General features: G+C 37.5%; 1 protein-coding gene across 3 annotated transcripts in view; it reads right to left on the bottom strand.

Annotated features, from left to right (window-relative positions):
* RFC1 (replication factor C subunit 1) overlaps nt 1-15,045 on the bottom strand; it is a 76,312-nt gene that overhangs the window by 37,940 nt on the left and 23,327 nt on the right. For all 3 annotated transcript variants that reach the window (XM_067531211.1, XM_067531208.1, XM_067531209.1), the window contains exon 4: nt 14,782-14,901. In XM_067531211.1, coding sequence (XP_067387312.1) covers nt 14,782-14,901 — 120 coding nt within the window. The remainder of the gene's footprint in view (nt 1-14,781; nt 14,902-15,045) is intronic.

Below are 15,045 nucleotides of genomic sequence, written 5' to 3'. Positions count from 1 at the left end.
CCTCTTAAACAAAATTATAAATAAAAGTTATATTCAAAACCACTGAGGTTTTAAACAGAATAAATTCAAAGGCAAGCAGACAAACCTCCCATGTTTTTGTATTTGCTTATTAAGTTTAAAAACTGATTAAACTTAAATCATGTGAAAGAAAAAAAAATAATTAAAAAACCAGATGCCATATTTGACTAAGGAAATTTAATTTTCCCATTATTCACATCATTTAAAAAAAAAAAAAACAAAAAAAACCCCGAAGTAGCCCAACAGTAACTCTAGCCTTCAGGGACTGGCCTTTATAGTCCTCTAGATTTGTTTTATGTTCCATTTCTCAACATGCAATTTGATTCTAAATGCACTACAAACATGCACTTTAAACATTGTTAGAGCTTCTGCCTAAAGTGAAATGTCAAGGCTTCAAGCAATAATAAAAATATAAAAGCTACCAACCCCACGCTATTCAAATCTCAATCCTATGTCACCAGTTTATTGGAGAAGTTAAAAAGATGTGATCAAAGGCCACTCAGGGCTGGTTTACATTAGAGAGCAGTTGACAAAAGCTGACTTTTGTGGACAAAGCAGTGGAGGTGTACAGACTAAAATGCTCCTCCCATCGATGTAACTCCCCTGCTATGGCGACATAACAAAATCACCTCAAGGAGAGGAGTAGGTCTTGTCAGTTTACTTAGGGCGACACAGTGTCAATGTAGACACTGAGCCCCTTACATGGGCTGTGGGGCTGTCATTCTGGTCAATTTCTGGAGCAGTGAAATTGACAAGAAAGTCCCAGGAGAGCTGAGCAGATGGTCTCTCCTCCCAGCTGGGAGCAGGGTGAGAAGCCCAGGAGGTTGGTTTCTGCTCCCCATTGGGAGCAGGCAGAGAAACCCAGGCGCTTCTCCACCCCACTCCCTGCAGGGAGCTGGGAGCAGCCTTGTCATGCTAAGCCGTGAAACTGACATGGCTGCCCAACTCCTGGCAGCTATCTGGGAGGGGAGAAGCCCAAGCACTGGCAGGGAACTGGGAAGGGAGACCTGGGCTGCTTCTCCCCTGGAGCAGCCTTGTCAATTTCATGGCTGAGCGGTGAAATTGACAAGGCTGCCCAGTGGGGAGCAGATGAGGGGGCTGAGAAGCCTGGGCAGCTGGACCCCACTCCCCAGGGGTGAGATGCTCTGGGCAGCTTCCCCCTGGGAACAGGGATGGGGGAAAGCCTGGGGCTGGTTCCCGATGTGGAACAGGGAATTGAGGGGAGAGCAGCTCACAGAGAACCTGGGAGTCTGTGGGGCTCTCAGCTCCCCACACTGCTCCTCTTAGGTCGGTGGAAGTGTTCCTTGTAAAGACGCACTCCACCAACACAAAGAGGGTAGTGTGGACATCAGCCACCTTTACTGTGGTACAGCCATAATTACTGTGGTGGCTATAATTCGACCTAACATTTTTTTAGGGTAGACAAGGCCTCAGTGAAGATTCTCTGTTCTTGAACACATTTCTTCATTTAGGGAGAAAGGTTCAATCCTGAAACCCTTAGAAGCCCCAAAAGAGCCAATGGGGATAATAGTGTAAGGACTACTTGTATGAAAAAGCTTTTCAAGATCAAATCCAAAATCTGGAGCAACTACATGTCCTAAATGTGACAGTTACATATTTCAGAGGATTGGAACAAAACTGCATAGCCTTTAATACACTTTGTGTTCACTTTAAAACAAACAAACAAATAACAGACCACCAAATATCACTAATAGTTGCTTTACAGTTTTTCTTTTAAAATTTTGTTTAAATGGTTCAGGTTTCATAACCATCAATACTTTTAAAAGTATCCTTTATCTCTAGAAACACATCATACTTAATATAATTTTTCTTTCAAGTTATACCGTATTTCCCCATGTATAAGACGCACCCTTTTTCGAAAAATTTGGGGTCTAAAAACTGGGTGCGTCTTATACAGTGGTTGTAGATTTTTTTTATTTGCATTTATGATGAATAAAACTTGAGTTCAATAACTTTATGTAATACATTTTTTTTCAAATTTCGGGCCCCAAAATTAAGGTGTGTCTTATATATGGGAGCGTCTTATACATGGGGAAATACGGTATATTTACACTACTGTATAAATGGAAACTTGTAAATTAGTGTGTAATATCATATATCCTTTCAAAATCAGCAATCCATTAACTCTCACAATTAAGAGATTATGATCGGTGACTTATTTTATTAACTTTGGATTGGAGCAATTTCTAGCCCAAGATAAAATTCAAGGCTGCTACCATTTTCACAGATGGATTTGAATCTGAATCCTTCACACACTGTCAAATATTACAAAATGGATATTTTACAAAAATTAATATTGTGCTACTATATTAAATAGAGGCCTGTCAATGAGTAGAAAACTAACAACCTAAAAGTTAAAATAATTGGAAAAAAATACTACAAATGTATTTAAGTTTATCTATTTCAGATATGTTAAGTCACTCTTCATTGTATTAAAGCACAACAGGCAAGATTGCACACGTATAATACTTCGAGGTATCAAACTTAGGGAAAAATACATTTTACTATTACACAAACTGTTGCATTAATGTAATAATCAAACGGGTCTCATCTCAAAGTACAAAGAAGAGCTATATGTCATTAATTTAAGAGAGATCAGAGTTCTCACTTTACCTTTACCGGCTGTTCCAATACATTCTAATTTATATTTAAATAAAAACAGCATTCCTGGCAGCTGAAGTTTAATACTAGTTATGAACAGAATTAAAGAAACACTTATGATTAACATACACAACAGGAGCACTCACTCCTATTCTGATATCAGTTTTAGCCCAGAGCATATTTTACAACATTTAAGAACCACTGACTGCAGTATGGGCTTTTAAGGAAATCTGTAACATAACCTTAACCACAGCAGCAAACCACAACCTGATTATGCAGTGCTTTACAACTTTAATCACAAAATATGAAAAATGTGCTAAGCAGACAGCACTGGAATTAGACTTGCCACATGTCTCAGGCACTTGCTTCTTGGTGTTATTTCATATTATTTGGTTCATGTACATTTTAAACTATTTTATGCAATTATGGGAGACGAATGAGATATACTATTTAACAAGTGTCCCTAATATATCAATATCAGAAAATGTGAAGAACTCTTATAATCAATTATCCAATAGTAAGAAACAGCGAAGAGACAGAATTTTTAGAAAACCGAAGTCTTCACTAGAAAACCTTCCTTGAAGAGCAACCTACACACCTAATAACTAAAGTGTTATTTTAATTAAAGGAAAAAATTACTAAAAGTGAAACTTAAGAGATGTACAATATGTAAGAACATTTAATGTGTTTACATCCTGCTTTAAGAATTTGAAGAAATGTTTTTAGAACTTTACATTAAAAACCCACAAGAAAAATGTTTTAGAAATGTTTAAAGACGGAGACTTTTTAAAAACCAGGACAATCAGCTCCCATACTGCAAGTAGCACAAATTTCATTTTTAGTACTATAGTTGTTAATGCAATAGGCTCAGAATTTTCAAAAAAAAATTCAGTTGGCAACTTAAGTTTCAAAACACTTTTCCAGTGTTTTTCATGATAAGAAGTAATTCCTTCCTTGAAAACTATCAGACTGACAGAATGAGCAAACTGCACACAGTGTTCTTTTAAAATTACATTTTACCCACCTTACTTAACCCAAGATGGATCATATGTCAAGCTGAAATTTACGTTTTTAGTATATCAAAATGCCAGCTCAGCTATAGTTAAAAGTTGAGAAGCCCCTTCTGTTTAAAGGATGACTTCTGAGTACTCTAAAATCTGCATGCACGCTTATTCAGGTGTCTTGAAATCTGGTGTGCATCATAGGCACACAGGGTTAGTAATCCAAAATTGGGATCATTGGAGCAAGGGGTTCCCAAGATACAGACCCGCCAAAACACAGCATTTATTAAAGTTGATAGTTTCCAACAATTTTTTGCTCACACTTTGGAGTCAATCCATGGCTCTCACTGAGCCCCAAATGTTCTCAATCATTCAACATTTACCCAGCTAGTGCTTGGCACCCACTGCCCTCACAGGAAAACAATACTGAAAAATTTAGGCGCGAACCTGTCTATAGGGCTAACGCTCATGTGTCAAATGGAATGCACTGAGCACATGCAGAAACACAAGCCAAGAGACTTGCAAAACAGACAGTTTTCACATAGCCTGAGTGGCTCAAGGGGACATGCCGTGATCACTGAACCTGAACTATACCCAAGCATCACATTTGAAAACCTTGGCAGAAATCCAAAAACTGAAAATGTAAGGTATATTGCAACAATCAGCTCCTATCAAAGGGTTGGAGTTTTTTGTTTGTTTTATGGCGGGGATGAGATGTTCTATTTTTTGTTTTGTTTTGGGGGAGGGAGAAAGAATCTGAGTACAGCAGAAAATTCAGAAGATACTCAAAACTATTTTTGAAAATAAAAAATTACACATGCAAATGTTTGCTGGGAGGAAAGGAGGAATTAGGGATGCAGAGGAGTTGGAGGGAAAAGTAGGAGAGGGTTTGGGACTGCAACAAAGTCTGGAGTAATGGAGAAGAGGATAAATGGAAATGGCAGCTCAGTCAGAGGGGTGGGGATTGAAAAGAGAAGGGGGACATGTGGCAGAGGAAGCACAGAGATTAGGGGCAGGGAGGCCTGTCAGCCACAAATTCTGCATTCTTGTGCACACACACCAGGATCTGGGGATCCCTATCTCTCTGAGGGTGTCAGCCTCTCACCTTGTCCCCCAGCTGAACCAGGATGGGGGGAAGGAGTTCCTGAAAATAACACATTTAAATCTCTGAGAACAAGGAAATACAAAGTTAAGGTACCTTGTGGAGTGGAGGGACTAGCTGGAGTGGGCAAGACTGGGGTGCCAGGGTATGGCTGGGGAGAGGAAGGCAGGCCAAAGTGGAGAAGTTCTGTTGGGGAGGTATGGTGGGAGTGTGGAGCCTGCCTCCTTGATCAGCTCAGGCTACCTAACCAAAGAAGTGTGCAACCCTTACATGTTAATGGCTTCTACAGCATTAATTACTGGCCAGGGGCATGTACAGGAATAAAAGTTTGTCTGCTTTTGGAGGGGCACTTTCTGTGCCCTCTGCAGCTGTAGGAGCTGGCTCCTCCCACCCCCACATGCGGCCAATGGAGCTGGCTCCCCCTGCTGCAACCAGTGGAGCTGGCTACCCCACCCATAGTCCTGCAGTCAGCAGCGCTCACTCTCCCCTGGCAATTAGAAGAGCTGGCTCTACCCCAACAACCCCAGAGAAGTTTGCTCTCCTGGCTCCGGCGGAGTTCTGTGCCCCTGCCTATTGGTTGGGCCTGTATCTCTCCTTGCTCCCTCTTGCACACATCCCTGCTACCGGCTTAATGCAATTGGAAAGGGAAGAGAAGCTGGAAATGTTGGGGAGAGACAAAAAGTTGCCGAACTAGTGGGGGTGGAAAAGAAGAGCAAGATATTAGTCTTGGCTCATCTGCTTGAAGTTATTGTAGCCCACATATAATAAAACTGTCAAGATTTTGGGACCTAGTCCATGCCTGTGATTTCTCTCATTAGCCCTCTCAGCAATTACACGTTGCAAACATTTCAAAGCATGTCCATTATCTCCGTTTCACTGTAACAAAGTATACCGGAGGGAGGACCAGCACTTAGAAACCGTGTACCCTAGTTGAGAGATAACTGACTAGTCTATGCCTGGCTCTGCCATTGGCCTGCAGGGGGATGTTGGTCAAGTCACTTCACCTCTGTGTCTGTTTCCCCATCTGTAAAATGGGGACAGTGATGTAAAGTGGTTTGTGACCTACTGATGAAAGTGCTTTGATGACCTACTTAGCACTATACGAGCTAAGTATTATTACCGAGTTACAGCAGCATATCAACTACAAACCTAGGTGAGAACTACAACTGCCTACTACAAATTTCTCTGTTAAAAACAACACACACACACACACAAAATCACTGAAACATCATTAACACAAAGATAAGGTTGCTCTGTTGTGTCTCGTGCCCTTCCAGAGCATTGACTTTAATGACACAAACTTCTGAAAATCAGGAAATGAAGAGGTAAGATATTTCAAACTTCAGCTTCTGAAAACCAGGGAATACGGAGTAAAGCCAACACAATCATAACTCTGCCCTCAAAGCAATGACTCAATACACCCATAACATATACACTTGCACTCTGCCTTTGCAGATAGGGCACAACACTCAGGCAACAGGGTACATGACAACTACAGCACAGAGTCTAATGCCCACTCTTTCCTAAGGCAAAACTTGTCTTTAGGCATGCTGTACTAAGCAGGAGCTACCTGCACCTGTTCTACGCTCAAATACTGAGCCTAATTCCTCCAAACAACCCCATACTTGCTAAATTTGGCAACTTCTTCACTCCTTTTTATAACCCATTCACTTTCACTGCAGGATTCCATCTAATACTATAGTTTCAATTTCCCATCATTAAACCCACAGACCACGCATATCCCACGTCACTGTTGACGATCCCTATGTTAAAATGACTCCTGTGCACTGCTGCTACTCAACCTACAGAATTTAGAAATGAGAAATACTGAATCCCTCAAACTACACATGCACCTCTTTCTTTAGATCACATACATGAGAGACTCAGACTCTCATGGAAGACCAGCCTGCTCCCAGATCTCCTCATATCACAATCACAGATCTGCCAAGGTGCTCCAATTAATCCCTCCACCATTCAATATGGCTACACTTAGCACAGTGAACACATCTGGAGCAGCTATTAACAGCTCCAGGGTGGCATAGTGAAGGTTGTGTTAGCATCTCTCAACTCTATTTCTGATTCTCCGAAGCTGACATTTGAAATCCCTTAACTTCATTTCTGTCCTGGTTTTCAAAAGACTGAGTGTCACTGAACTTGATGTTCTAGAAAGTGAAGAGACACGATAGGGGAACTTTACCTCTGCATTAAAGACGCATGTCAGTGACTTTAGTCAAAGTAGCAGCATTTTTCTGTATTCCAATACTGTATTTTTGAGAATACATTATTAAAATAAACACTTATGCTACTAAAAGTCTCTTATAACCTGAACTTTCAAGGAATTAATCTAGAAACCTGTGTTAGGAGGTCAAAAATGTATGAAGTTACCACTGCAAAGTCAGTGAAAAGAATGGAAAATATATATATGGATTTTAAAAGTTCAATATATTCAAAGTGTCAAATCAAATTACCAAAGCACAAAGTCCAAAGCACACTACATTATCAACTAGCACATGTGACATTTCTACCCTCCTGTATCAACTAGGTTAAAAATTACTGACAGTTGTACAAAATTTATAGGGGAAGTGTTTGCTAATGAACTCTCGTCTCCCTAATGATGACATCAAAGTACATGACACTGATCAGATAATGAGTACCATAAACCTCATTTAACAATTCAAATATCATCTATGTAAGTACTTGAAAAAATTTAGTCTCAACACTTCCCAAACAAGAGAGAGTATAGTAATCAGAAATGGTGGATCACAAAAATGCTTAAAAATCCTACTTTTCCCTTCTGAAAATAATGTTATACAAAGATATACAAAGATGAATTAACTTAAGAGTCACATTTCACAAGCTTAAAAATAAAATGAATAACCATAAGATGCATATAAGAAGATATGGGAGAATATTCTTTAAAACTCTTAACAGAAAGAATTATATCATGTGGCCTATAATGTTATGACTTAATAACTAAAGTTTCACTGATAAGGAAGAGAGAAAAATTAATACAGCTTTGATCTTTGTATAGCAACCAAAGTGAATTTTAAAAAAATAAAAGTCACTTGGACATAAGTAACTGTAGCGTTCTTTAAAAACTGATTTTGTGGTTGCTATGTGAATAAGTGACACAGCCCAAGGAGAAACTTACTACGGTTTAAGTCTACACTACAAAGTTTTGCTGATGTAGCTATTTCAGCTGCTAGAAATTTAAGTTTAAAAAATAAATAAATAAAAACCAGCAGACACAGGGCAATGCTAACTCCTTCATTTGCACCTGAAAACAAAAGTAGGAGCTATTCCAGATCAAAAAGTACCATTTAATAAACAGGCCCCATATTCTGCATCTCTTGAAATATGAGTGGCTTTAAGATGTAGACCCTCCAAATGGGCAGCAGTCCAGATTAATTTTTCCTTAATCACAAGAGCATGATCTCAGGGATCAATGCCTATTCTTGGTTTATTCTAACTTGTCTGACCCAACCTGGTGGTTGCTTTAATTTTGCTTCTTTGATTTTCCTTCCCTAGCATCCTTCTCACTCTCAAAGTCACAAACTCAATGTTTAACAAGCAAAAACAGGTGGTTCTGAAACACAGCAAGTGGGGAGGGTCATATCTTCACATGCTTGATAACACAAGTCTAAACAACACCCCTCTGAGATAGGAGAATTTTGTTGTTATACCCCATTTGTCAGACACAGAACTGAACCAGAAAGACTAAGTGACTTGCCCAAGGTCACACAGGAAGTCTGTGGAGGAGCAGAGAATCCAGATATACTGAGTTCAAGGCTACCACCCTAAACACTGTCCTACTCACTCTCCAGTGGAATATCAAAGAAGTAGTTCAAATTCTGTTGGGATCATATGTTTGTCTCTCTCACACACTTGCGCATACACCCTTTCTCAAGAGTTACTTTTCAACCACAAACAATCTTACCCACCCACCAACATGATCATTCATCCTCTAGATTTAATTGGAATTGTATATTAGTGCTGTAAAGCAGTAGCATAAAGTGTTATCTTCTTAGTGCCACACACAAAAGCAGCTTTTACAAAGTTACATTTTGCCATACTCACAACTATTGTTGCAATCACTACACATCCACATGGATACCATCTACATCGTTATCTGTGTTAATGGTCAGGTGTACATTAAGATCCACCCAAAAAAAAAAACCCCCACACCATGCAATTTTTGCCAACTAGCAAACCCTGACGAAACCAGACAAAGTTCAATGCAGCATAATAACAGGTCATCTTCTACAAACAAAGCTCAAGGTCCCATACTTCATTAAACAGTAAAAAGTAAATGTTATTTAACAGGTACAAGAAGTATTTGGATTTCTCCCAACTTACTGGACTGTTTTACCAGAGAGAATGGTTAGCAATGGAGGTATTTATAAATAGCTCTTCCTTTCCTGCTACTTGTAAGATTAATGGTGTTCTGTCCTTGATAATCAATAATCTAAATGAAGGGAGTTTGATTTAACCAAGTACACAGCAGTGAAGAAAAATATTTGTTATGGGATTAAAAAGGTATACCTAATGGTCTGTACAGCACGAAAGCAACAGTAAGAAATAGAAAACAAATTAACCATTTAATTAATCCAGTCATTTACTCTCATCTACAAAACAATTAAACTTTAATTCAGATAGCATTTGTAATATAAATCAAATCCCAAAAAACAGAATTAAACAACAGAAACAAAGAAAGGTAGAGGCATAAGCAAAAGAGGAAAGACCGACTTCAGATGAGATCTGGAGAGAGACAGAGAGAGTAGATAATCCATAGAACTACGCAAAGGCTGTTTCAGACAAATAATTGCTGCAAATAAAGCTGTCACAAATAGCAACAGTAAGGCTGCATGAACAAACAGAAACAACACTGGTACTACACATATGGAATGAAGGGACAACATATGACACAGGAGCCAGTCCATGAAAGTTGTAAAAACAAGGGGATTAATTTTGAACCAAATGGATTTGGATAGCTATACTTTTCTAAAAATATATTTAAATGTGCACAGCAATATCTTGATTACACCAACAAAAGTAATGCTACTGACAGAGACAATACTGACAGGGAAGAACTACAAATTCAAAGTAGTTTGGGGAAAGGATCTCAAAATAGTACAAGAAATAAATGAAATCCAAGTCTACAAAATTTAAAACCCATCAAATGTAAACTCAAATCATACCCATCTCTCTACCCAAGACATAAAAATTTGCAAATATCATCACGAGCTTTTTTGGGTTTGTTTTTTTTTATGTTAGCTTAAATGTGTAGGCCAATTAAAGTATGCTTAACAGTCTATAAAACACTATTCAGCTCCTATAAAATGGAAAAGTGAATTACATACATACTAGCAAAAAAAACAAAAAACAAAAACAAAAACAAAAAAAACCCCTGAAATGTTTGTTAACCCTTGTATAAAGAAATTGCTTTAATCATAGTTTAAGTCAACCTTAGTGTTGTATACCTAAAGCTCACTAGATAAGAGTAACCTTGAACTGCAGTTTTCAGGGATTTCACTATTAACCTTGACCAATGTTCCTGTTGTATCACACCACCTCATTACGTAACAAATCTAAAATTGCACTCTTTCCACCTGCTCTCCCTAGAATCTGATCAGATATTTGTTCTTGAACCAGCTATTCAATATCTTTATAAATCTGGAGGGAAAAAAAATCTAAAATCATTTCTAGTAAAGTTTGCAGATGACAAAAATTGTTAAAGTAGTAAATAAAGTTATATGGATAGTTTCATGTATAGATAGCTTAGTAAACTGGGTTCATTTGAACAACAACATGTGCCTTAATACAGCTAAACGATAGATCACGCATCTAGGAACAAAGATGTAGGTTACCCTTATAGGATATGTAACTACATCCTGGAAACAGACTCTGAAAAAGAATTGGGGATAATCAATTGAACATGATCTCCTAGCATGATGCTGTGAATAAGAGAGCTAATGTGATCCTTCATGTAGAAGTAGGAAGGCAGTAGACATCGGTATAGGGCACTGAGACCATGAGTGAAATATTGTATTCATTCAGTTCTGTATCCACACTTAAAAAAATTGGAAAGGGCTCAGAAAAGAGCTACAAGAATGATCTCATGTCTGAAAATCTTGACTTTAAATAGAGTTTGTCTCTTATTGTGTTTACCGTAGAAGGTTAGGGGTCTTGATCTCTAAGTACCTGCATGAGGAGAAGATTTCAGATGGTAGTAAGCTCTTAAAACTACAAAGCAAAGGCATAGCAAGATCCAGTGTCTGGAAGCTGAAGCTAGATAAATTCAGACTGGAGATAAGGCACAATTTTTATCAGTGAGGATAATTAACCATTGCAACAACTCTCTAAGAGACACTGTAGATTTTCCATCACTTGAAGTCTTTAAATCAAGATTGGATGCCTTTCTAAAAGATCGGTTAACCAGAAGTTATGAACCTAATACAAGAATCACGGGGTGAAATTTTATGACTTTTGCAGCACAGGAGATCAGTGTACAACGACCACAACTGATTCCTTTCTGGCCTCAAAATCTCTCTGAACATAACAAGTTTTCCTAAACTATATTGCACTAAACAAAAATTAAGCAGCAAAAAGCTTTGTTTATTTGTTTGAAAAAATCTGCTAACGAAATAAACTTGGCAAAATTGTAAGTCATTCAAGTTCAGTACTTTTAGGTTTTACAGGAGGGAACCAATCACCATGCACAGTTTCAACTGCAAAAAAACCCTGACATACACGATCATATGAACAAATCCAAATATTTAATATATTTCTACTTTAGACTGTTCTGTGTAGTGATTTTGAACCTTGACATGTTATTTACAAAAGGAGGGCTCTTTATATTTTAGTAATTTAATCCTAAATTAATTCTACTGGAATCAAATTAAATAAATATGCTCCTTAAATTTTAGTGTACTTGCAATTATGCCAAGCGTTTCAACTATTGAATACTCTCTCTCATACGTTTTTTTTCCCATAACAGTTCTGGTTCTAATTTTAAAAAGGAAGTTGAAATTAATTTGATTTTTAAAAAAATGAAAAAAGAAAAAAAAAAGATTATACGTTGTAACTTCAGGTGGAAATGTGTATTTTGGTTTTTTTGTTTTGTTTTTAGCAATATACTGCCCAAAAACATCATTTTGCTTGTTATCAGAAATAAAACATGTCAACTACCAGAAATATAAAACAAAATACAGGTAGTGCTGCATATTCTGTATGAACATGCAAGTGTTTTATTAAACATATTATAGACTGATATCTAAAAAATATGTTAATCTAAAAGGTATTTTACTTTGTGTAACTGACAGTTTAAGTTTTCAATAGGACATTAATTTAGCATGTATTAATTACAAATAATTATTTTGTTTTAGATTAGATACACACAAACCTCAGTCTCTGAACAATAATCTAGCTATCTGGAATCTTTACAAGCTCTGCTGCAATAAACATTCTTACTTGTATAGTAGAAGTGATTTCAATGGAGTGAAATCGAGTCAGATGAGCTAAATTTCTAATTGTTCTGAGAGTAATCAGGCTGCATCATGTTGAACAGGTGCTGCCATTCAAGAGGGATGGGTAAATTGTCACTCTAATACTTACTTTCTAACTCAATTGTGTTCTTGTGCGTATATCAAGATCTTTTCTATAGCATGCTTTGCAAACACTGGCAAAAGACTTTCCGAATTTTAACTGCCCATATTCATGCAGTAAAAGTTTTAATGTATATCTAGCACTACACTTTAACAAGTTTACGGGGTTGATCCAACTTACACTGAAGTCAATGGAAAGATTTTCACTCACTGATTTCAAAGGGAGTTGAATTAGGTGTCTGACCTCTGGAAATAAGATGAAAGGTTTGAGGGCAGGTTGTATAGAAAGTGACTGTACTTAAGAAAATGCTAGTACAATTATAAAATACAGATGACAAAAGAACATGATTGACTCATCTGTCTCTCCTGTGAGAGCTTCTAAAGCTGTGCAACATGTAAACAGCCTTATGAATGTAATATAAACATTATGAGAATGGACATATAAATATCATACATACTTTTTAATTCATTCTAAAATCCTTGTACTTTAATCCCTAAGAGAAAGATATGATAAATCATGATAGCCTTGTTTACACAGATATATTGCATTTCTAATTATTGACCATGGCTGAAAGATTACCTGTGCTGCATGTTCAGTAGAGACAGACTAGAACTGATGTCATTTAACACTATATTCACATGCAAGCAAATTGACAAGTAGGAGCTACAGTTTTAATACTTTTAAGAAGCAGCAGTTATTATATTACACTTCTAAAGAATTTGCTACAAGTTTCATATTCTCTTTTGCCAAGCATTTTTTTAAACATTGCTAGAAGGGAAGATAGTTTACCTTATCATTCTCTTTCATAGATAATATATTGCAGCATTCACATTCTGGGGTCACATGTCTTAAGAATGGGGCAGAACTCAGATTCTTACGGTTGTTTGACCCATAAGGGAAGTGGTAGCAAAGAGAACATGAGTCATCACCCCCTATTGGTGGTTAAACTGCACCCGAGACTCGCCAGTGCCATAAGAACCCTCCAGTTACATCCTGGTTCTAGCAGGAGGCAAATGACAGACTGACTGGCAGAGACAGGCACACACACAGGCATGCAAATTACAAAACAAAACTGAAAACTTAATGTCTCAAAAGGTAGAACAAAAAGCTCACAGAAGTTTAAAGACAAGCCACCATCTCAAAGTTCCCCTCCAAACTCTGAAAGGAGAAGATGAGTTAGTGGGAATTCTGTAACATGTGTTCTATGTAGAAACAGAAGGTAAGGTAAGCAGATCCACCTCCTCTAAAGGTACCATCTGGGCAGGATTCTTACTCCCAGAAAACAAGTAGCTCAGGGATATCCCAAAAGAAAAAGTACAATCAGAACAATGGCTACATAGAAAAAAAATGCCAACACCAACAATGAACAAGACACCCTCCCATCTGTCATTATCAGCAAACAGATAAATATTCTGAACAACCAACATGCAGCCTTAACTCCAACCATAAATTTAATTCACCAAAGTATGCACACAATCAATTCTAGTAATTGCCAGGTAAAAGTTATTAGCAAATTTAGAACAACAGAATAACCTTAGAAATTTTAGGACTAACAATAAAGATCACCCATGCTTATAACGCTTTCTAAAATCTACAGAATTGACCGCAAGGTCTGAAGTCAATGGTTAAGTTCAAGAAAGGCAGCTGACTCCTACTCACCACTGCTACTTAGGGACCAAAACATTAAAGAACTTAGGAAGCTGAGACCCAGGACTGAGATTGCACAGATCTTTTTTTTTTTTAAAAGTACTGCTATAAAAGAAGCAGACTACAAATCAATCTTCCTACTAGTCTAAAACCAGATGGATTAATACTTTGATAATATATTTGGTTTTTATTTTTAAGAGTTTGGAAGTCAGAATCAAGGGGGTAAAGACTGAAACAAAGAATTTTTGCCACTAACTTTAACGAAGTGAGCAACTGCAGGAGAGGAAAAGACTGGCCTAGTCAGATACCAAATGAAAAGCTCTCTCTGAAAACTCATAAGTTTTCAGATATAACTAATTCTGTCATTTAGGGAAGAGTGCTAGTGAATAGCTTAAGTGTTTGGAAGTTATCCCTGACTCCTAAGGATTATAAACACATCACCTGAAGAAACTGAGAATAGTGCATTTGCTAATTCTTGAGTTGACGTTCCCAACTAAACCAATGAAAACAAGGAGCGATGGTATATGCCTGACCAGACCACAAAAGCAAGACTGACAACCATCTCAAACACCAAAGAGAGAAGAGGAGCCTAAAAGCCATAGTACCACTCATCATCCCATCACGTTTAGCCTGTTCAAGACTTTGCTAGCCTATCAATGACACATTTCTAAAGCTTACCTTCCCTAAAAAAAAGCATTCCTCCTTGAATATTGTCTTAGTTACATTTAACTATATAATAGTAACCCTCCTATAACAGCTGAATATATCACGTGTTTTACCCATTACCTGTCTCTGAAACATAAACAACAGGATCCTTCTTAAGAACTTTATCAGATTTTGAAGAGGATGGCTGTCTCTCTGGTGGCTTCTTAGATTTCTTTACTGACTGCCTCTCTTCTTCGGAATCTGTATTTGATCACAGGAGAAGTATTATTTTCCTCCACATACACAGTCATTTAAATAACAGTTCAACACATCAGTTATAAGAACATCCAGTTGAGGGAGAAAGAAAGGTACTCTGCTGAAGTTCAAAATACAGAGAAAAATGAA

Source organism: Emydura macquarii, unplaced genomic scaffold (genome assembly GCF_026122565.2).
Source record: "Emydura macquarii macquarii isolate MOO-44397 ecotype Brisbane River unplaced genomic scaffold, CSIRO-AGI_Emac_v2 contig_3128, whole genome shotgun sequence".
Lineage (NCBI taxonomy): Eukaryota > Metazoa > Chordata > Testudines > Chelidae > Emydura > Emydura macquarii.
Note: the sequence above shows the minus strand (reverse complement) of the source record. Positions and strands in the feature narration are given on the sequence as shown.